This window comes from Malaclemys terrapin, chromosome 7 (assembly GCF_027887155.1).
Source record: "Malaclemys terrapin pileata isolate rMalTer1 chromosome 7, rMalTer1.hap1, whole genome shotgun sequence".
NCBI classification, from domain to species: domain Eukaryota; kingdom Metazoa; phylum Chordata; order Testudines; family Emydidae; genus Malaclemys; species Malaclemys terrapin.
This window is the reverse complement of record NC_071511.1, coordinates 95,037,401-95,062,082: the sequence shown is the minus strand read 5'-3', so window position 1 is coordinate 95,062,082 and position 24,682 is coordinate 95,037,401. Positions and strand designations below refer to the sequence as shown.

The following is a 24,682-nucleotide window of genomic DNA, read 5'->3' as shown; positions in this document are numbered from 1 at the left end:
CGGTGCCGAGACGTAGAGCGGTGCCGCGAAGAAGATCTTGGCCGCGAGTACGACCGGTGCCGAGGCGATATTCGGTGCCGGGACTGCGAGCGGCGTGGGGACCTGCTTCGGGACCTGGAACGGTGCCGAGGTTCCAGCCCTTGCGATGGAGGGCGCATCAAGGCAGGTTTCCCCTTCGACTGGACCGGGCGAGTCAACGGTGCAGTCGGTGCCGGTGGTTGAGGCGGTGCCGGCTCCGTGAGAGCTATTAAGTCTCTCGCCGCCGCGAAGGTCTCTGGAGTTGACGGGAGGCACTGTATCACCGCCGGTCTCGGTGGAGACGCTATCTGCACCGGACTCAACGGCCTCGGCGCCGGAGTCGACGGTGCTGGAGGCACCTGTTTCCGGTGCTCCACCGGCGGACGCGGCTCTACCCCCGGCACTGGGGGAGCCAGCGTCTTCGGCACGGATGTCCCCGTCTTATGGGCTTTTTTATGCCCCGGGGATAATGACCGGCGCCGAGGCACTGCTTGCGGTGCCGACGAGGTCCGGTGCCGGGGAGGCTTGTCTGACGCCACTCGCGTGGTCGTCATAGCCGGTGCCGCCGGGGCACTGCGCACCGAGGTGCTAGGTGCCGGGGCCTGACTTGTAGATGGAGCGTCCGGACTAAGTGCCGCCTCCATCAGGAGTTGCCGGAGCCGAAAGTCCCGCTCCTTCTTGGTCCTTGGTCTGAAGGCCTTACAGATCTTGCACTTATCTGTTTGATGGGACTCTCCCAGGCACTTCAGACAGGAGTCGTGCAGGTCGCTCGTGGGCATAGGCTTAGCGCAGGAGGCGCACTGCTTGAAGCCGGGAGCGTTGGGCATGAGCCCGGCCCCGCGGCCGGGGGAGAAAGGGGGAGACGACCCCCTTAATCCCCTGAACTACTTAGAACAACTAAAACAACTTTTAAACTATTTAACTATTTAACTATAAACACTAGAACTATAACTATAACTATCACTGTGATACAACAAACTAAGCTAGGGAGAGTGGAGAACAGCTAAGCAGCGCTCCACAGTTCCAACGACCGTCAGGGGCGGTAAGAAGGAACTGAGGGGGCGCCGGGTCGGCTGGGGTATATATTCAGCGCCATGAAGGCGCCACTCTAGGGGGCTCCACAGCCGACCCGCCGGTGTTGCTAGGGTAGAAAATCTTCCGACGATCGTGCACGCGGCGCGCACACACCTAATGGAATGGATATGAGCAAGCACTCGAAGAAGAACTGTTGGATACTGATCCTCTTAAAAGGGCAATGGACTAAAATATCGGAACTCTCCAGAAGAGGGCTGGACAGTGCTGAACACATGTTTTGGGGGGAAATTCAGGACTTTGAGAATGCTGCGGCCACCCTGGAAGTGGACACCAGAATGTGACTGATGTGTAGCTGGCAGGCTCTTTGAGAGTAGCCCAGGCGGGAGCTACAGGAGCAAAGCATTGTGAGACATCCCAGGGTGCAGGGCAAGGTTGACAAAGACCCTCACTGGTCTGGATGGCACCCTGGAATGTCATACCATCCCCTCCATAAACTTATCAACCTCAGTCTTGAAAACAGTTAGGTTTTTTTGTCCCCACTGCTCCCCTTGGAAGACTATTCCAGATCAGTCCTCTGATGCTTAGAAACCTTCATCTAATTTCGAACCTAAACTTGTTGATGGCCAGCTTATAACCTTTTGTTCTTGTGCCAACATTGGCCATTAACTTAAAAAACTCCTCCTCCGCCCCCTCCCTGCTGTTTATCCCTGTGATGTATTTATAAAGAGCAATCATATCTCCTTCCAGCCTTCGTCTGGTTAGGTTAAACAAGCCAAGCTCCTTAAGTCTCCTCTCATAAGGTAGGTTCTCCATTCTTCTGATCATCCTAGTAGCCCTTCTCTGACCCTGTTCCAGTTTGAGTTCATCTTTCATAGACATGAGAGACCAGAATTGCATGTGGTATTCCAAATCAGGTCTCACCAGTGTCTTGTACAACAGTAATAACACTTCCCTATCTTGACTGAAAATACCTCGTCTGAGACATCCTATGATTGCATTAGCCTTTTTCATGGCCGCATTACATTGGTGGCTTATAGTCATCCTGTGATGGATCAATAGACCCAGGTCTCTCTCCTCCTTTGTCGCTTCCAAATGATATGTTCCCAGCTGATAGCAAAAATTCTTTTTGTTAGTCCCTAAGTGCATGACTTTTCATTTTACACTATTAAATTTCATTTAACTTCTATTACTCCACTACTATTACAACGTCATCCACTTCTTCTTGTCTGTTATTCCTCTGTATTGCCGATAGTTTCCAACTTTGTGTCATCTGCAAATTTATTTGCACACTCTCACTTTCTGTGCCAAAGTCATTAATGAAAATGTTAAATAAGACTGGTCCCAAGACTGATCCCTGAGAAACTCAACCTCTCTCCAGTCTGACAGTTCAACTATCAGTATAACCCGCTGTAGTCTCCCCTTTATGCAGTTCCTTACCCACCTTTCAATTTTTGTATTAAGTCCCATCTTCTCCATATTAACCATGTGGAACTGTATGAAATCCTGGTAGATTAGAGCTACTGCATTTCCTTTGTCTAAAAAAATCAGTTATCTTCTCAAAGAAAAAGATCAGGCTGGTCTGGCACAATCTACCTTTGTAAACCATGTTGTATTTTATCCTAATTACTGTTTACCTCTATGTCTTTAACTACTTTCAAAATTTGTTCCAATTGAAGTTAAACTAAAAGGCTTATAGCATCCTGGATCATTTTTTTCCTCTCTCTTAAAAATAGGTACTATATTAACAAATCTCCAGTCATAGGATGTAATCCCCAAATTTACAGAGTCATTAAAAATCCCTGCTATTGCACTTGCAATTTCACGTGCCTGGTCCTTTAATATTCTTGGCTGGAGATTTATCTGGGCTCCCTGATTGGGTCCCATTAAGCTGGTTGAGTTTGACTTCTACCTCGGATGTGGTAATTTTTACTTCCATATCCTCATTTCCATTAGCTGCCCTGCCACTACCTCTAATCTCATTACCCTTATTAAAAACTGAGGCAAAGTATTGGTTTAGGTGTTGGGCCATGCCTAGACTATCTTTAATCTGCACCCCATCTTCAGTGTTTAGCAGTCCCACTTTTTTCCTTGTTTTTTTTTTTTTTTAATTTATATGGCTAAAGAACCTTTTACTATTGGTTTTAATTCCCTTTACAAGGTCCAACTCTGCTTGGCTTTTGGCAGTTCTCACTTTTCCCCTACACTTTCTGATCTCCAGGAGGTAGCTTTCCTTGTTGATCCATCCTATCTTCCATTCATTGTAGGCTTTCTGCTTTCTCTTAATAACCTGCTTAAGATGATTGTTCATCCAGTTTGGTCTGCAACCCTTCCCTACAAATTTTTTTTCCTTGCTTCGGGTACAGGCTTTGGATAGTTCCTGCAACTCTGAGTTAACATAATTCCAAGCCTCCTCTACATTCAGATCATTGAGTTCTTCAGTCCAGTCCTCTTCCTCAACTACTTCTCTTAAATTTTTTTAAGTTTGCCTTTTGAAATCAAAGACCCTAGCTGTAGACCTATTTTCATTTATCCATCCATTTAGCTTAAATTAAATTAGATCATAATCACTCGATCGAGGTTGGCCTCTACAACCAGTTCTTCTATGAGGTTCTTGCTACCAATACTAAATCTAAAGTGGCATCACCTCTTGTTGGTTCGGTGACTATTTGGTGAAGAAATCTATTAGGTATCACATCCAGGAATATCTGAGCCATACCATTATTAGTAGCACTCATTCTCCAAACTATATCTGGGAAATTAAAGTCTCCCCTAATCAGACAATTCCCAGTAGTATTTATTTCATTAAAAATATTAAAGAGGTTTCCATCTATATTCAAATCGGATCCTGGGGGTCTGTAGCATATCCCAAGCACAATCCCAGTGTAGCCTCTGTTACCTTTCTTCCACAAAATGATTTTGACCCGAACAGATTCCGCTTTATCCATTCTTCCACTGTACAATAAAATACCTTTTTCAAATTTCACAGAAAAAGAAACTAAGGTACACAACCTTATTCTCTAAGACATGCCAAGTTTCAGCCAAAATCTTATTTATAACATACGCCTCCAATAGAGGGCACGCTTGTTCACTACCTTTTCCCATGAGGGTGAAAAGTTAAGGAAGAGGAGAGAGGTGATCTTATAGTTGGGGAATGGATAAAGGCCATTTCTACACATATGTATCTTCTTGTAGTAAATATATGAGAATTCCAGATTCTCTCTTTACAGACAGCATGTCTAATTAAAAAAAAAGGTCAAATTAGATCTGTCACCAAAGCATTTTGTTATGAGACTAGTATACTGCCTTTTGAACTTTAGTCCTGGACTACTGTGCCACATCATGAAGAAAGTCCTGCTATGGCATTTTTCATATTCTAGGCACTTTTACAAATCACTTACTAATTATTTCTCAACTTCCTGCCAGACCAGAAATGAGACTCCACCATCTGAAATGGGTTGTCCCAACAGGCCAGGGAAGCTAAGAGAGCAACACTCAGAGAGCTGGAGGGAGAACAAGAATCCTAGGATACTGAAGCACTCATGCTCTGATAGTTACCCCAATGAGCCTGCCAGCCTGGCCCAAGTGCACTGAGGCCCTTTTATAGCCTCAGCTCTGAATGTTCAGTGCAGCTAATGGGCACTGCTTAGCATAAGGTTCCCAAAGCTTAGTGGTGCTGGGGTAAGGGCATATCAAACAAGTGGGAATATACACAGGCAACCTGGAACCAACTCCATATCCTAAAGTAGCTCCAACTGACTCCTACTAATACTACTACAGCACACCCCCCCCAAACAAAACATCTCCTAATTCCCCAGAAGGGCAAACAAACCCCCAAAAAACCTCCTCCATCCTTTTCATTTACAGAACGGAACTCCCCACCTGGTGCCTTTTATTTTGTCTTCTAACTTTGGTGCCAAAGACGTCAATACTGCTTATATAGCCAGATATCCAGCACACTGGGTAAGTTTTGAAAATAGCACTGAATGCTGGTTTCATGGTCTATAATTATTGTTTTCTTTCAATAAGGAAACAAACCAAACAGAGCCATTTTGACATTTGCTCTCTAAGGAGCATAAATATTACACAAATCAATGCATGTCTAAAGTAATAAATCAAAAAATGGCAGAAAAACTAATGTTAGGTTCTGACTACAAACTATAGGGAATAATAAAAATTAGAAAGTACTTGTCACTTTCAGGTGTGCCCTTCAGAGTAGTCCCACCATCCTAAGGTTTTCAAAACTGCAAGGAAATTTTCATTCACACCAAATGAATTCCAAAATGAAACCTGAACAACTACATTAGATAATTCCAAAGTCAATCTTTCCTGTCATTTAACATAATAGTTCCTGTAAAAGTTGAAGCAAGTATTTTAATAGATTAATTATAGCCACCTTTCCCTGTGTTATAAACATCCAGCTAAGGGTAGCATAAAATCCCTCCTCATCCTGTGAAAGGTTAATCCCTCCTTTACCTGTAAAGGGTTAAAAAGCTCAGATAACCTGGTTGGCACCTGACCAAAAGGACCAATAAGGGGAGAAGATGCTTTCAAATTTGTGGGGGAAGGTTTTTGTTTTGTATCCTTTGTTCTCTCCGGGTCAGCAAGAAACCAGGGCAGGGAAAATACATCTTCCTAAGCCGTATCTGAACTAAGCATCTAATATTACAGAAATAGTAAGTAATAGCAAGGAAATGCGTTAGATTATTTTTTGTTTTAGCTTGTGAATTTTCCCTGTGCTAAAAGGGAGGTTTAGCCCCGTTTTTGTAACTTTAAAGTTTTGCCTAGAGGGGAAATCCTCTGTGATTTGAATCTTATTGTTACCCTGTAAAGTTATTTTTCATCCTGATTTTACAGAGGTGATTCTTTTTTAAATAAACTTCTTTTAAGAACCTGATTGTTTTTCAGTGTCCTAAAGACCCAGGGGGGGTTGATCTGTGCTCACTTTGTAACCAATTGGTTAGGATATTATTCTCAAGCCTCCCCAGGAAAGGGGGTGTAGGGGCTTGCGGGGATATTTTGGGGGATGTAGGGCTCCAAGTGGCCCTTCCTGAATGTTTGTTTAAATCTCTTGGTGGTGGCAGCGATATCAAGGGCAAGGAAGGAATTTGTGCCTTGGGGAACTTTTTAACCTAAGCTGGTAGAAATAAGCTTAGGTCTTTCATGCGGGTCCCCACATCTGTACCCTAGAGTTTAGATTGGGGAGGAAACCCTGACACCCTGCAGCAAAAAAACGTACAGAAGAGCATAAAATATCAAATGTAAATACTAGCTTTAGACTTGCCCCTGACATTTTTATTTTTAAAAGACAGGATGAATTACATGAGCAAAGCAATTCTCCACTACTAATTGTGTGTCACAGGCAAACTGAAAACTCATTCAGGTTCACTGGTGTCCATAGAGCAGGATATCAAAAGAGTGTGATCCTACCTTCTTGGTACACCCAAAGCCCCCAATGATTTTTGGTGCATACATAATTTTGGTTAGACAGGGAATGCAGGACAGGGCCCAAAGTGATTTTAACAACGTAACATCCCTCAGAAAGTGAATCCTCATTTTCAAGATTGACATAGAATTTCACAGTTAACTTTGCAATTTAGACAGGCCCTGAACACTAGTAACTGAAAGATATATTTAAAAAAAATTAACACTTATGGCAATTACTCGCAAGTTAGTTTATAATGATATAGTACCTATATTTCAAAAATCTAACTGGTTCAAACATGTAACAACATAGTTTATTCATATATCACTGAGAAGTTTCAAGCGTAATGAACTACAGTGTAATTCATTTTTAGTTAAAACTTCATAAAGTGTTTAATGCCATTGCACATAAAATATTATTCCATTCTCAAGTAATGATAAAGATAGGCTCTCTGAAAACACATCATGTAAAATATATATAGCAAGCCATATAGTCAACATCAGAAGACTCAGTTTAATATTTCTGCTCACCTGCTCTTCTGATTACTTTGAGTTTAACATATTTTTAAAACTGTTTTTTATAAATTGTAACTAGCAAACTATTTGTTTTATGAAGGTTCTTGTCAAATAAACCCCTTTTAGGGTAACTGGGTTTAAGAAAACTTCCCACAGAATATTGCTGTTTCTGCAGTTCTAGCCTGTGGTCTTATTTTTTTCTCACCTTCACATTTCCTGCCTAGAGCACAAAATTATTTACATATTTCAGAAACGTATTTTTCAGATAAAGTGAAATTCTCACATCAACATAGAAATATTTCTACTATATTTTTGTTTTCAGCATATAAGCAGCATTGTTTGTGCTACACACCATCTTCTGAGAGGACAAACCCAGTGCATCAGAGTCACTAAGGCACTATGGTGAGGGGAAGCAATATGAATACCTATAAACATTTATAGAATATATAAAGAGAAAGAGATCCTTTCATGCCTACCCTCCCCAAAAGCTTAGAACAACAGTTTTTGACATACTCATTAACCAAACTGGTCAGATGCAGCTGAATATCACCCTGTCTTTTTTATATATAATTTAAACATGTCATTCTCTCATGAACTGCTCTACATACAAACACCCAACCATAAACCCACAGACAGCTTGTAGCTGTCACAAGGGAGTAAACAAATAAACAACTCTGATGAAATTAAGACCTGAATATTTGCTCTTATATTGACACCATATGGATCTTTTCTTCACTTTTAATCATAAGCTCTACTGGTAGAATATCTGTTACAAAATAAGAAAAACTCAGACTACATTACTGGCGTAAAAGGTTGGGGGCTGTTTTTTTTACCCTTACAGAAAGCAAGAGATAGTTGCTGGGCACAAAGAGATTGTAGGTATGCTCAATCATGCTTCCTCAAAAATTACCATTAACATTAAACTACCTTTTTAAGCATATGAGTCAGACACTTATTACAGCTTTTCCCAGGTGATATTAGATCAATTATAGTAAGTTTCACCATGCAAACTGTACCTCAGGGAATAGTTAATTTCTTATCTGTTAATTTGGTTTCTTCAGTTGCCTCTGAAAGCCCAGACAATGGGTAAATGTCCTCTTTTCAGCAGAGAGAAAAAATACCAAACCAAACCCACCAACCTAGCTCCTGGGATATCACTCCCTCTATACAGCAGTCTGGCTGTCTGCCCAATTTACTTTAGATAGAAGTTACCTGAACAATATAAACCCTACCAATGTAAAGGAACTACATGGAAAATTATTCAAAGAAAAATTCAAACCCTAACTCAAACAAAACCACAAAAATTGTGGGTTATATACTGTGTGTACAGAGGAATATGGAACAACAAAATTACTTATCCCTAATACATCTTTACTCTAGTCAGCAAGAAACTGCAGAGTAGGTGCCTATAAAAAACCCAGAAAGTAAAAGACTAGTGTGCACAACTGGGCACATTTGCAGACCTTGGAGGAGGTGAAAAGCTGTCAGGACATTGCATCCCCAAATCTGCTAACCCTTTGGTAAGAAGGACTGACCCAAGAGGGAAGGCAACTTTCAGATGCTTCTTTAACAATTTAAGATTTGAGTGTCTCTTGTAGGTCAAAACTACCAAAGTGATTTTTCCCTACCAAGTTTGTAGCCTTAAGGCTTGTCAAACTAGGGCATCCACAACAAAGATGGAAGTCCTGATACTATAACAGATGAAATTTCAGTGTTAATAAATGCACAGTAATGCACATTGGAAAACATAATCCCAATTATACATATAAAATGATGGGGTTTAAATTAGCTGTTACCACTCAAGAAAGAGATCTTGGAATCATTGTGGATAGTTCTCTGAAAACATCTACTCAGTATGCAGCGGCAGTTAAAAAAGCGAATAGAGTGTTGGGAATCATCAGGAAAGCGATAGATAAGACAGAAAATATCATATTGCCTCTATATAAATCCCTGGTATGCTCAAATCTTGACTTCAGCGTGCAGATCTGATTGTCCCATCTCAGAAAAGATACTGGAATTGGAAAGGTACAGAAAAGTGCAACAAAAATTATTAGGGGTATGGAACAACTTCCATATGAGGAGAGATTAATAAGACTGAGACTTTTCAGCTTGGAAAAGAGACGACTAAGGGGGGATATGCTAGAGGTCTATAAAATCATGACTGGTATGGCGAAAGTAAATAAGTGTTATTTACTCCTCATAACCCAAGGACTAGGGGTCACCAAATGAAATTAACAGGTAGCAGGTTTAAAACAAACAAAAGGGAGTATTTCTTCACACAACGCACCTGTGGAACTCTTTGCCAGAAGATGTTGTGAATACCACGACTGTAATAGGGTTCTAAAAAAAACTAGATGAATTCATGGAGGACAGGTCCATCAATGGCTATTAGCCAGGATGGAGAGGGATGCAAAATGATGCTCTGAAATTTCCGTAGCCTCTGTCTGCCAGAAGCTGTGAACAGGTGACAGGAGGTGAATCACTTGATGAATACCTGTTCTGTTCATTCCCTCTGAAGCACCTGGCATTGGACACTGTCAGAGGACAGGATGCTGGGCTAGACGGACCATTGGTCTGACCCAGTATAGCCGTTCTTATGTTATTATGCCATTGCAGAGAAAAATCTCAAAAGTCTCTATCTAGAAGAAAAAGTGCTCATCAGTCTGCCTTGGAAACCAGTATTGTAGACAGCCGTGACAGGTTGCTGGGGCACTATCTGGTCCTCAGTTAACAAGGGATTAACCTCAGTTAACCTCAACTTCACCCTCCTCTTGGCACCTGTACTCTGGGAAGAACCATAAAATAACTGCTTGAGGGACACAGAAGGAAGAATGCCTATGGAAAGACAGGGTTCCATACCCAAGGTCACAGAACTGAGTTGAACTCTAGGTTGTCATCTGTTAATTTTTTTTTTTTTTTTTGCCTGTGTCAACTCAGTTTTGGGGATAGTTAAAAAAAACAACAAGTATTTTCTGTGAATTTTCAAACAAATTACAATATTTTCACTTTGTTCAAAAATTTTCATTGAAATATTTCAGTGAAATTAAAATTGTCTTGATTTGAATCATCATTTTGCTTCAGTTATCAGAGGGATTACTGTTGTTCCCATTGCCATCTCTCCCACTGGAAAAGAGGGGAAAGACATATCAAATTTTTTTCGATTCAAAACAATTTTCATTTTGATTCATTTCACTGAAAATTTTTAAGGAAACAAAAAATTCCATTTCCTTCAAAAAGCCATTTTGCATCCAAACATTTTTCGATGAAAATTTTTCAGAGGCTCGATTGATTTTATTTCTGAATATGTTTATATATAAGGGCTGTCGATTAATCACAGTTAACTCACGTGATTAACTTAAAAAAATTAACTGCGATTAAAAAAATTAATCACGATTAATTGCACTGTTAAACAATAGAATACCAATTTAAATTTATTAAATACTTTTGGATGTTTCTACATTTTCAAATATATTGATTTCTATTATAACACAAAATACAAAGTGTACAGTACTCACTTTATATTAGTTTTTATTACAAATATTTGCACTGTTAACAAAAGAAATAGTATTTTTCAATTCACCTCATACAAGTACTGTAGTGAAATCTCTATTGTGAAAGTGTAACTTACAAATGTAGATTTTTTTTTTGTTACATAACTGCACTCAAAGAGAATCTGGAATTCTCATATATTTACTACAAGAAGATACATATGTGTAGAAATGGCCTTTAGCCATTCCCCAACTATAAGATCACCTCTCTCCTCTTCCTTAACTTTTCACCCTCATGGGAAAAATTAGTGAACCCAACTGTAAGATACCCTCTCTCCTCTTTGGCTGAAACTTGGCATGTCTTAGTCAGAGAATAAGGTTGTGTACCTTAGTTTCTTTTTCTGTGAAATTTGAAAAAGGTATTTTATTGTACAGTGGAAGAATGGATAAAGCGGAATCTGTTTGGGTCAAAATCATTTTGTGGAAGAAAGGTAACAGAGGCTACACTGGGATTGTGCTTGGGATATGCTACAGACCTCCAGGATCCGATTTGAATATAGATGGAGATCCTGCTGCCTGCTTCTTATTTACAACGTCACCTGAAAGTGAGAACAGGCATTCGCATGGCACTTTTGTAGCCGTTGCAAGGTATTTACGTGCCAGATATGCTAAACATTCGTATGCCTCTTCATGCTTCAGCCACCATTCCGGAGGACATGCTTCCATGCTGGTGATGTGCGTTAATTAAATTTGTGACTGAACTCCTTGGGGGAGAACTGTATGTCTCCTGTTCTGTTTTACCTGCATTTGTCATATATTTCATGTTTCAGCAGTCTTGGATGATGACCCAGCACATGTTTGATTTACGAACACTGTCATTGCAGATTTGACAAAATGCAAAGAAGGTACCAATGTGAGATTTCTAAAAATAGCTACCGCACTCGACCCAAGGTTTAAGAATCTGAAGTGCCTTCCAAAATCTGAGAGGGACGAGGTGTGGCGCACGCTTTCAGAAGTCTTAAAAGAGAAACAGTTTGATGCGGAAACTACAGAACCTTCAACCACCAAAAAAGCAAATCCATCTTTCTGCTGGTGGCATCTGACTCAGGTGATGAAAATGAACATGCATCGGTCTCCACTGCTTTGGATCATTGTCGAGCAGAACCTGTCGAGCAGAACCCGACGCATTCCCTCTGGAATGGTGGTTGAAGCATGAAGGGACATATGAATCTTTAGTGCATCTGACACGTAAATATCTTGTGACGCTGGTTACAACAGTGCCATGCAAATGCCTGATCTCACTTTCAGGTGACATTGTAAACAAGAGGTGGGCAGCAGTACCTCCTGCAAATGTAACCAAACTTGTTTGTCTGAGAGATTGGCTGAAGTAGGACCAAGTGGACTTGTAGGCTCTAAAGTTTTACATTGTTTTATTTTTGAATGCAGGTTTTTTTATACATAATTCTACATTTGTAAGTTCAACTTTCATGACAAAGAGAATGAACTACAGTACTTGTATTAGGTAAATTGAAAAATACTATTTCTTTTGTTTTTTACAGTGCAAATATTTGTAATAAAAAATAATTATAAAGTGAGCACTGTACACTTTGTATTCTGTGTTGTAACTGAAATAGATATATTTGAAAATGTAGAAAAACACCCAAAAATATTTAAATAAATGGTATTCTATTATTGTTTAAAAGCGTGATTAATTGTGATTAATTTTTTTATTGAGAGATTAATCACAATTAATTTTTGTAATTGTTTGACAGCCCTAATATCAATATCTATAATATATTTATATTTATATCTAAATCTATCATCCCTTGAGGAAAAACCCTTGCAGACTATACAGTACTGGTGTTTTCTTTCTGCTATATCATTTTACCAGATCTATACCACATTACTAATGGCAGGATTTTGTACGTCAAACAGATCACAATCTGCACAGAAACTACGCAAAAATCATGAACTCTCTTAGGTGCTCTCTCTCCAGCCCACTGAAATCTTTGGACCCTCCCATCCAGTCAACTAGGAAAGTGATATTTCTATGCACTTCTAGATGCTGGATTCTACTTTAGAGTGTGTCTATACTGCAGCTGGGAACGAGCTTCCCAGATTGGGTAGACAGACTCGTGCTAGCTTGACTTGAGCTAACACAATAAAAATAGCACTGTGGACATTGCAGCTCTGGCAGAGCCTTGGGCTAGCCACCTGAGCTTAGACCCAGGGGGTTGGGTGGGCTTCAGAGCCCAAGCTACTGCCTAAGCTGCAATGTCCACAATGCTATTGTTAGCATGCAAGCTCGAGCCCCAAAAATCCAAGTCTATCTATCCATGCTGAGAGGCTTGCTCCCAGTTGCAATGTACATATACCTTTAGATGCTACAAGAACTGAAATTAGATATATGCTTTGAGCCACTTAAAAGTTGTCTAAGAGCATATGGAACAGTGGAGAGTTTTCCATTATAGTCCATCCTGCGTCAAAAATGTTGTGGATAAACAGTCCATTGGCTAGCAATAACTGAAGCTCTCTTCTTTGACTCCAAGGAGTTCTCCTGTAGATTAAGAATGCAGCTCACCTGTTTAATTGGCATAACTATATTTTCTTTTCTAAAAACTGTCCAACTCTCCCCCATAGGAATGTCTTCCCTCCAGAATTATTAGTTTTCATAGCTTTCTCCATAACAATTGTATCTACAGAGGGATACTAATCCGCTGCTGAGAAAAACTCTGAGACTGAGGCTTCTTTCTCCTTTGGGTCAAAGGCTGGAACTGAGAGATGTCATGAGACTAGGACAGAGGCCATGGCCATGAAGGCTGATATATTTCATATAAGGACAATATATGGGAGAACCCGCATTTCTCCCAATTATCATTTGGCCTACTAAGTAGTCTCCAGGGAGAAGAGTTGGTCACCCAAATCTACAGAGCCATCTAAGGTTGGAGCTGTAACTACCTTTGCAGAACATGGGTAAAAAGTGTTGGAACAGCCATCCTTAGGAGAACCACCACACAATAAACATTGTATAGGCAGTTCTTATTCTCTTTCTGGCAAGGCCAAGGCTCCTTCCGTGATGAATACATTTTAATGATTGAGCAAATGGGTACTAATTTTCATCCTAAAAGTTCCCTTTTACTCATAGAATTATGTAGATTAGACCTGGATATGTCATCAAGTCCAGTTCCCTGCACTCAGACAGGACTAAGTATTATCTAGACATTCCCTGACAAGTGTTTGTCTAACCAATTCTTAAAACCTCCAATGACGGAGATTCCACAACCTCTCCAGGCAAATTGTTCCAGTGCTTAACTACCTTTACAGTTAGGACATTTTTCCTAATGTCTAAACTAAATCTCCCTTGTTACAATTTAAGCCCATTTCTTATTGCCCAGTCCTCAGTGGATAAGGATATCACCCTCTGTATAACAACATTTTATGTACTTGACCACTGTTATGTTCCCCCCTCACTCAGTCTTCTCTTCTCTAGACTAAACAAATCCATTGTTTTCAATCTTTCCATGTTTTCTAGACCTTTAATCATTTTTGTTGCTCTTCTCTAGACTTTCCCCAATTTTGCTTTTCTCCAACTCCACCTGCTGGTAGGAGAATTTATAGTCCACCCAACTACCTGTGCTGACATAGAGGGACATTGGAGAAACTGTTCTGGAGTGTATGTAGCTCCTGTTAGTGTCACCAATGTACTGGCAACTGCAGAAATTATCAGAGACAGAAAAGGAAGGAAAGACACAGGAAATGGGGGACAGAGCTAGGGCTGGTTCAAAAAATAAAATGTGTTTTTAAAAAAGTTATAGATATCACATATTCTCTCCATGAGGATTATAGTGGTGAACTATTTTGGCCTTTCAAACAGCCTATGGGATTCCATATTTCATATACATTTGTTTCTCTCCACAGTAAGTACTTTGCACTGTGGGAAATTAGTTATGTAAGTTATGTACTTAAGGGTGAACATTGTCTAGAGGTAGCCTTGTTAGTCTAAATTGGATCAAGGAAAAGCTGCTCAACAAGGCAGATAGGACAGAGAATTTAGGTATTGGAGGTTTATGCCTTTAACTGTATGAAATATATTTTCACATCATGACAATTCAAAACTCTGTTAAACAATTTTTTTTCTTGAAACTCTGAATTCTTCTGAGGAAATCTTATGTTGAAATCAAGGTAATAGGCAACTTTTAAATATGACAGAGAGAAACCAAGAAACATGCCATTGGGAATGCGACATAGTAATTCGCCAATTCTGTTGTTTCTATTTCATATAACATCACACTGGGTTCCTTTAGGGATGGAAAACACTATGTCTACTGTTCTCTTGTCTGCTAAAGAGGGGATTTCTGTCTAGCTTCTGCCTGATGTCTTGAATAAATCAAAGTATATTATGGATATTTAATGCTAAACTTTAAGGATGCTTGTTAATGCCAATCAATTCACAAGCCTAGATCAAGCAATCCTCTACATATGTAAACTTATTGTATGCAATTCCTGGTGAGGCAGTTATCTGGAAAAGGGACTTATCAGAGATGGGGTTTGAAATGGTACAAGTGCATTCTGGAACGTTTGAATTATAAATGAACAATACATTGAAAGGCCATACTAGAAACAACAATAAATTTAAATATAAACATTAGGCAACAGAGCAATGGGCAAAACGACAGACAATCAAAATATAGAAACGACAAATTTTAAAAAAACCTATTAAAAAAAGAGGTCTAGAAGGGGAACTGGCAGTTTTGGAAGAGCTTTCTAGGGAATACATAGTTTGTGCCACTGCTCCTTTCCCAGTTGCAAAATAAGCGTAGATGTCAGAAATATTTTTAAAAGTGCTTTCTCCTTTTAAGTGAATTTATTCTAAATGAAGATTAGTCAAACTACAATGGTCACCTTTTTTTCCAGCATTTGAAGACAGGGAGTAATTTAAAGGAGGGGGAATTGAAACTTTCTAGTTGACCAGTTTGCTGCTGGTGGGTTATGCTGGGTATTCATTTAGTTTTATATTCAAGTAATATAAAGGGTGCTTAGAGCATACACACAGGAGTCAGCATTTGTATAAATTAAAAATAAAAAAGAAGAAATTATGGCATTTCCTTAGAACAATGAAATTATCAAAAATACCGTTATATTTAGTCAAATTTTGTTTAATGTTGTCTTACCTTAACATTTCTAATGGATTGGTCTCATGCACCTGATTGCCACACCTGGGGCAGTCATTGCTGTCTTCAAAGTGCTGAACAATACATGTCTTACAAACTGTAACGAAGAAAAAAATGCGATAATTAGATAAAAGTATACATTATTGCAGTGTAACTTTTAGATCAAGAAAATATTATTGCTTGCAATATGGCTTGCAATTAAAAAAAAACAGACTTATGCTGAATGCTTCTGGTAGCAGGGATAAGAGGGGTATTCTTTAACACAAGTGATTACAATACACCATTAACTTATCTGTTTCTTGTTCCCAAAAATTATGACTAGCTGTAACCTGCTGAGATATTACAACATTGAGCGAATACAGGTTAGGAGAGTATTGTTTATAAGTATGCAATTTTTTTTACTGTTTTATATTCCTCACAACATAGCACAGAGATTCAGAGAAAGTGCATGCAGGGGAGTCTCAGCAAAGCAGGAGCTAGTCATGACTTTGGAGGATCTGAAATGAAGGTAAGTTTGCAATCAGTTATGATACAGAATTCCTGCAAAAATCCCTGCAATACTGGTGACTGAAAAACTTGACATCTACTATTTTCTAAAAGGGTAAAAAGAAAATTATAAAAAATTGTTCCATGGGTTGAAATGAGCTATTTTTCCCTCCACATATATAGCCTTTAACAACAGTGATGGTAGAAGCACTGGTGAACATTCAGTACTTGAATCTTAAAATCAAAATCATCAGAGAAGCATGGATATTGAATTAGGAATCAACAACATCAAAATAAGAGCCTACAAATTTATATTAACCCAAACACTACTATAGTTTTTAATCAAAAAGTATCAGATTGTGGTTGCTTCCAAATATGATTAATTACAGATTTTAGTATCAAGACAAAAAATTGAATATAATTTGGCAAGAAGTAATAGGTGTGCTATTATTAATTTGTTAAAATATTCTGGATGCAAAGTAACTTTCTTCTGTTTATTATTTTTCACCTGAATTGAAATGTGAACTGCAAATACTTTAATAAATGGACGGAAAACTATTTTGTAATTTCTTCCAACAATTCTCCAAAGAACTAAGACCACTTCTGAAACAAAAACAGTGAACCCTAATAATATGGGGATCTTTGAGGGACTCCTGAAATCTTCAGAAAACAAACATTTTAATAATCTGGAAAGCCAGCCAAAGAGGTTCTAAAGTCTGCATTCATGTCTCTCTGAGCCTGGGGCATAGACTTTAAGGCCCACTGGCTGGCTCTCCTAATTATAGAGACTGATGGCTGGCTTCCCAAGGATGGATGGATCTAGCAGCCGGGCTGCACTGCGGGTCCCCCATAATCCTAATGAAATGAGGAGGATCTCTTGCCGACAAATCCAGCAACAGGGGCACACCTGCTGCACTCCAGGCTTGTGACAAACAGGGTGCAGACGAGAAAGGAGATGCCATCAAGGAGGCACAGTACAACCCTCAGGACACAAATGAACTTTCATTATCTGGGATTGCATGGTATAAAGTATTAATATGGAATAGCAACAAACAGTAACCACAGAGACACTACACAGATCTCATTATAGCAATCAACAATAAAATATTTTAATACTTCTGACTGTTTAAATATTGAACTTGATTTTCATTTGTATGAAAATACATGAACACAAAACTATCTTACAGAGCAAAAATTATTCAAAGGACTTAACAAGAACAGAAGAACAAACTTGATATTCTGGTCTTGTTTGCTCTTATATGAACTTTTTTTTATACCTAGAACTCTTAAATATGAATACTTCACTACTGTCATTTTTAGTGTCATGTGAATATATTTACAAACTATTACCTTAGAAAACACTATGCAATAAGTCATCAATACTCTAAACTTCAAATATAAAAGAGCTATAAAATCTACAGAAGAACATTAAGGCCCTGATCCAGCAAAGCACTTAAAGCCATGTTTTACTTTAAGCAGATAAGTAGTTGCAATGACTTCTTACAGATCTGCAATTAAGATCTTCATAATTTAGTTTTAAAAAAGTGACTGATAATTACCTCTGCATGCAACTCAGAATAAGCAAAAATCTTCTCATCCTCCAAAAAGGACAGATGTCAAGATGTCTTGCGTTGGTACTATAAGAACTCCCCCTCCACTACCCCCAGTTGAAGAAAAAAAAAAAAAAAAGGGCATAGTTTGACCAAAACTGAATGTTACCAGCCCAAAACACTTCATCATCATTAGAAAAAGGAAAACTGATTTGAAATAAATATTGATGTTAACTAGAATAACTTGTGCTCTTTATTATGTACAACTGTGCTGTCATTAGGGAGTTGTTTACCAGTAGCTATATATGACTTTTACATATCTGTCAGTAAATCAGAACTCAAAATGTGAATTCTAACACTCAAAAACTTTGTACGGACTTGTGATTCCTCTATAGGAGTAGGTCCAATCAACCAATATTTTCATCTGTCAGAGGCATGAGCTTATTCTATTATTCATAATATGGAAAACTCTGCACATTTTTGTGGGTCTATCACTTTGACATTTCTAGAATAGGGGGAAAAATCTCTGAGCAGGAATTTAAGTGATAACTATATTTATTTAACACCTTATAAAAACCTTCACACTGACAGTATGAGATACACAAATATGGTACAATTTTAACTGTCTTGTTTTACAGTACAACACAAAGCGACAGCTAACACACTGGAGAAAAAAATAAACAAAATGTGAGATGGGTTTCAGAATTTTGAGACGTATGCCACGCATGTCAGTGCAGCGAGAGAATTGTCAGATACACTTGATTTTTGGCTGCACCATGATACGTAGGGCAAACCATTATACAAGTTTCACGACTCACTTACCACAGCTTAAAAGCACCAGTGTGACATACCTTTAATTCACTAACATACAAATCATGTCATACAGTGCGCTAATTTCCCTTTATATAGGATAATTGTTAATACTGATGGTCCACTTTCCACTTTTAAAACCCTTGCACTGAGCCAAACAGTTATGTATACATGTGTCAGTGCTGCTGCACCCACATCAACACTGAAGGAACACATATCATTGATACTGTATTTACAGAGACAAGGTGGGTGAGGTAATATCTTTTATTGGATTAACTTCTGTTGGAAAAAGAGACAAACTTTTGAACTTACAGAGAGCTCTTCTTCAGCTCTGCATAAGCTTGAAAGTTTGTCTCTTTCCACAACAGAAGCTGGTCCAATAAAAGATATTACCTCACCCCCACCCCACCCCCTTGTGTTTCTAGTATCCTGGGATCTCCAGCCCTGACTCATCTCTCCCTTACCCACAGCTAAGTAACAAGACAGGTGATACAAAGAAAAGCTTCTCTGTAGATCACCTACTTTATTAAACTAAACTTTTACCTCTTTATATACCAGCTTTAAAAATAACCTAATTTTTCGAACAATGTCCTTGTTAGAGATTTTAAAATTATAATTAAAAAACACTTCACTTGTTCAAGGGCATAAATAAAGTTGACCGTTAATCAGCCACTCCCTTACACACAATGTAGAATTCCATGAAAGGACCAACTATTCACCAAAATCTACTGCAGACTTGCACGCGCTTTATCACGCTTCTGAAAATTGCTTAGGCACTTACCTTCCACTTACACGCTCCATTAAGTGCCTATCTGCCTATTTAAGTACATGCTTACTATCACAATTACAAGGAGCAGAGAGACTCAAACTGGAGTTCCCTCTATTTACAAATGGAGGGGTCCTGGTGGTAGGGTATCCTCCTTGAGGGACTCACCTTGTTCCAAAACTGGATGGGTTTACTGACCTTGAGGACACACTGCAAGTCACACATTTACTTAGGCTTTGGAGGAGGGAAGGGAAAAGGGACTGAGATTTGTTTTTGGAGGGTTGGGAAGTTCTGAAGGAATTCTGATGTGGGTACAGTCCTGTTAGGAGACGCTGGTAGTTTCAGCAGGGAGATTTGTTTTTGTAATTTATGTCAAAGAGACAGATTGCTAGATAGATATGTTATTATTATGTAATATGCAACAAACAACAGTTTTGAAAATTCTGGCCCAGGTAATTTTTCTGTGGGGACTGGCATCCTTAAATCACGGTAAAGCTAGTATTCCCTCCTTCCTGAACTTCACTGAGTAGACATTACATGCTCTCATGAGGAGCATGATACTCTTTGAGCCTGATCTGCAAGGACTATACTCTGTGTGTAAGATATCCCAGAGAGCTCTTCCTGTCTCTATCATTCAGAAGGCACAGGATGGTTTAAAATTCCCAGCTGTTACTTATGACAGACATTGCACTAAGACTATTGTCCAGATACCTAAATATTACAAGTGGCAGAGCAGCCGCATTTACAACTTCTCTACCAAGAAAAGCTAATACAACACATCTGGTCTAAAGGGAGAGAAGCGAAGAGAAAATCCAGGCTGAGGAGATGCCATTCATCAATGTCTTCATCATCTGGGTCTGGCTTTAGTAGCTAAATGATAGGTCGAGTCCCTGAAAAGTCACAGCACTAACACCATTAGTAGCCCGGGAGAATAGCATTTATGTTAGGGAAGCACCCTGTGTGATCCATTACAGCCTAAATGACTAGAATAGTATGATTTAGGCTTGAAGAACTCTGAAGGCTGATTGGGGTTAAAGAACTGGAAGTGAAAACAATCCACAGCCCCAGAAGTTTTGGAAGCCTTCCATTATCAGAAGAACATAGGTATTTTGGGCACACAGATCAGCAGGACATGCCTCACTGCAACAGATTCCTCCTGTGCTATATCTCCCAGAGTGCTCTTCTGCAAACGAAAGAATTTTCAGGAAAAGTAGTTCTTGGATAGTCACCAGTCTGTTGTAGCAACTCAACTTTCCACAAAGGGAGTGGCTCCCACATGGGTGGCTATACATTGTAAAGCTGTAGTCAGTTCCATGTGCAGAAACTCAAAGGTGGGGGGGGGTCTTGTGCAGATGTCTCAGCCACTCATTTTCAGTGCAGACAGAACATTTCTCACCAACTGGCAGAGCTTGACTTAGTTCAGAGTCTTCCCTCCCCATAATTCAGTTCAACAGTTCTCATGTTATTAGAAATGTACATTGGATACACTATACTGTAATTTTAAGTATAGTATACTGCTAGAACCATAACAAATCCCTTTGAAATATTTGACTTCTCTCTTCCCCAATTAACTCTAAGGCCCAAAGTACTCCACACTGAGATTTTTCAATGATAATAGTGTATATCCAAGCTGAGCAAGCTGAACATCCTGAAACACTTTATAATCTTTCATGCTATACATTTTTTTAAAAGTGAGTGGTGATATCTGGAGGAAGCATTACTTGTGAAGGATGGATACCTTGCAAAGTACTACTTACAGGTATGGAGGCATTCAGTTACTGTGGTTGGCTTGATAAGATATCCTTTACAGATGTAACAGGTGATATGAGGATTGAAATCTTTCACCAAGTGCTTCCTCTGGGTAGCCATTCGTGGGGCAGGCGATGCTGGCTGAGCGCTTTAGGCCAGAGGGGTGAGTTTGACAGCTGGAGGTGATGTGGTTCACAGGAGCTGCTCTGTGCAACTGCACCTCTCCAGGCATTTGATGGACATTCCAGACCTCTCACGGAGACATCATTCATAACTCCTGCTCCTTTTCTGGGCTGGGTGTTTTCATACCTGCAAGGCATGTGAAAGGAGAAGCATAATAATGATGACGATGTCCCAGCAGACAAGTGTCACAGTCCTTGGCATGGGGCAATCCACAGCACCGACTCTGTACTAGGTGCTTTGCTGACAAGAATTAAGCCAGTGTCCCTGCCCCCACCCCCCGAGCATACTACGAGGCTAGCAAAGTGACCAAGGCAAAGTGACACTCAGGGCTGGGGGAGGTGGGTGGGGGGCAGGGGCTGCGCGCAGGCTGCCGGGACCCTGGGAGATTTTCAGTAAACCCTGGAGGAGCCTGGGAACGTCCCACTGAACCACACACAGGACGAACTCCTCCTCCTGTAGAGGCACAGCCCGTAAACAGGCCTCACGGTGGGTCCCGGCGGAGGGCGGCTCTCCCCGCTCTGGTCCCGTCCCCCGGCCTGAGGGGAAGGGGGGGTCTCCCCGAGCGCTGGGCAGGCCGGGGCACCACGGCCCAGCGTCAGGGCTGTGGTGTGGCGCTCCCTCCCTCTTGGAAAACTCCTGTCCCTCCCCCCATGCACCTGCGGCGCCTCCTGCCCCGTGTCCGCCCCAGCCCCCTCCGAGCGGTACCTGCGGCGCCCGTCGGCCTCTGGCCGGCAGCCCCAGCCGCGCTGCCCAGCGAAAGAGAAAGGGAAACAGCGTGCGCCTCCCGCCCCTTCAAGCCCGCCCTCCTTCCCGCCGGGCTGCCGCGGCCGGTCCCAGCGCTGGGCCAGAGCGAGAGCAGGCGGGACAGGCGCGCAGGCGCTGCTCCCACGCCGAGCCCTCCTGCGCCACAGCCCAGGCGGCCTCTCGGGGCAGGGCGCGGCGTCTCCCCGCGGGCTCCGGGGCTGCCGCTCCCAAGAGCCCCAGGCACCCGCCGCTGGAGCGGGGAGCTGGGGGGAACCTCTGGGGGAGTTGGGGACAGTGGGTAGTTTTGGAGGTGAGGTAGAGGGCAGCCGGGGCTGGAGAGGGCAGATGGCTGGGGAGAGGAGGGGAAGTGGGGCAGGAGAGGGCAGATGGCTGGGAAGTTGCAATGGGGCTGGCAGATGGGTGTGGATGGAGAGGGGGGGGGTCGGAGAGGGCAGATGGCTGGGGAGTTGCAGTGGGGCTAGGGAGGGTAGATGGCTGGGGAAAGGAGGGGAAGTGGGGCTGGGGAGGGCAGATGGCTGGGGAGAGGTGGGGTGGTAGCGGAACTGGAGAGGGTAGGTGGCTTGGAAGTTGCTATGTTGCTGGCAGATGGGTGTGGATGGAGAGGAGGGGTGGCTGGTAGAAGTGGGGCTGGAGAGGGCAGATGGCTGGGGAGTTTCAGGGGGGCTAGGGAGGGCAGATGGGTGTGGAGAAGAGGGGTGGCTGAAGGAGGTGGGGGTGAAGAGGCTCGATGGCTATGAAGCTGGGAGCAGCTTGCGTTGAGTAGCATTAGATGAGGAGAGCAGTAATTGGCACAAAATAGTCCGCCCCCAGTGACTTTTCTCTTTCTGTCACAGTTTTTATAAAAATCTCTCTCGGGACTTAAATCACACCTCTCAAGGTGTTGTTTTTTTTTTTTTTAATAATACTGAATTTTGTTCTTATTATAGTTTGTATCTAAACAAATGAATTTTCAAAACTTTTATCCTTTCTATATAGCACTGGGCATTTAGAGAGAGAACACAGTTACTATCAGTAAAATACTGAAATAAATTAGGCTCAGATCCAGAAAATAATTACACAGACGCTTACCTTTAGTGGGACTACTCATGGATGTAAAATCAAGCATGAATGAAAGCATTCCCCATTGTCAGATGTTTACTGTCTTGCTCCCTGATTTATATAAATACAGGGTTGCTATCAAAGTTGTTGGGATGGAACTGGTGATGTATATTTAAAAAAACAAAACTGATGCATGGTTGGGGGAGACACAAATTAGGTGAAAAGAACAGGAGTACTTGTGGCACCTTAGAGACTAACAAATTTATTAGAGCATAAGCTTTCGTGGACTACAGCCCACTTCTTCGGATGCATCCATGAAAGCTTATGCTCTAATAAATTTGTTAGTCTCTAAGGTGCCACAAGTACTCCTGTTCTTTTTACGGATACAGACTAACACAGCTGCTACTCTGAAACAAATTAGGTGGAATTTGGTAAAGATAAAAACAGAACAAAGTACTTCCCATGCTGTGATTTTGCTTTAGAATCTGTGACTGTGCCGTGCCATGTCTCCCACCTATAGCCTGTGACTTTCCACTTTACTTATGAAACAATTGCTTTGTCTAGGCCCAGTTCAGTCTCATCTTCCATATTTTAGTTATGCTGCAACAGTAGAAGGCTTTCCTAAGGCCCAATCCTGCCATCAAATCCAGATGGGTGGAACCTTTACACCTAAATGGAGTCCCATAACTTCAGTCTGAGTGCAGGATAGGTCAAGTATTGTTCAAATGAAATCTTACTTATAATTAAAGTTATGGTACAATGAAAGTATTGGACTTTTTTTTTTTTTTTAAGTATGAGGTTTTTAATTCATCAAAAGTTTTTTTTTTTTTCAAACAAAGTTTTCATTTTTATGAGAAGACTTTACAATATAAATGAAAGTTTGCTGAACTATAATCAATTTTAACTTAGTAAAAAAACAAAAACAAAAAACAGCATGGATTAAGAACATAAGAATGCTCATACTGGGTCAGACCAAGTTCCATCTAGCCCAGTATCCTGTCTTCTGACAGTGGCCAATACCAGGTGTTTCAGAAGGAATGAACAGAACTGGTGATCATCAAGTTATCCCCTATCATCCATTCCCAGCTTCTAGCAAACTATTGTCTAACAAAAGTTACATTTTGTTGGGTTTAGCCTTGTTTGTCATAATACACACTCTGGCAAGTTTTTCTAAGATTAGAAAATATCACCTTGTAAGAAGGAAAACATGCAACATAAGAATGTATTTGTTAGATGACAAAATTGTTTAAAAGAAGTATAAGGAAACAGTGAAATAAAGTCCCAAGTACTTTCAAAAGTTTCAGTTAATAAAACATTGCAAGTTAATGAAAAAACATTGTTTCCCATAATTTAAACAACTTTTACCACGAAGTATGTAAAAAGGAGGATTTTAAGACACGGTTTTCTAAAGTTGTTCCTTCTTTACGCACAGCAGACAGGCATTGACTCAGATTAGGAAAATGTGGGGGAGGAAGGAAGAGGAAATCAGTAACTTTTACAAACTACAATATAATTAAAGTCAAGTAACAGTTTTGAAACATAATTAAAACCAAAATTATTAAAGATACAGGGAAGTTCAGATATTTGAAATTGAAAGCTAAAAAGAGTGTGGATGTCTGAATGGAGTATTTTTAAAAAAAATAACATTGAATTGTTACACTTTAAAATCATAATGATCTTTAACAA

General features: G+C 40.5%; 1 protein-coding gene across 8 annotated transcripts in view; it reads right to left on the bottom strand.

Annotated features, from left to right (window-relative positions):
- Positions 1-24,682, bottom strand: part of PCGF5 (polycomb group ring finger 5) — a 103,789-nt gene that overhangs the window by 31,012 nt on the left and 48,095 nt on the right. For 6 of the 8 annotated variants that reach the window (XM_054033867.1, XM_054033870.1, XM_054033866.1 and 3 more), the window contains 2 exons: positions 21,019-21,319; positions 15,650-15,746 (listed from right to left, as the gene is read on the bottom strand). In XM_054033867.1, coding sequence (XP_053889842.1) covers positions 15,650-15,746; positions 21,019-21,130 — 209 coding nt within the window. In that variant the 5' untranslated portion in view covers positions 21,131-21,319. Of the gene's footprint in view, positions 1-15,649; positions 15,747-21,018; positions 21,320-21,629; positions 21,701-21,898; positions 22,016-24,682 lie in introns of those variants that run through there. The other 2 variants (XM_054033865.1, XM_054033869.1) reach the window with 2 other exon arrangements.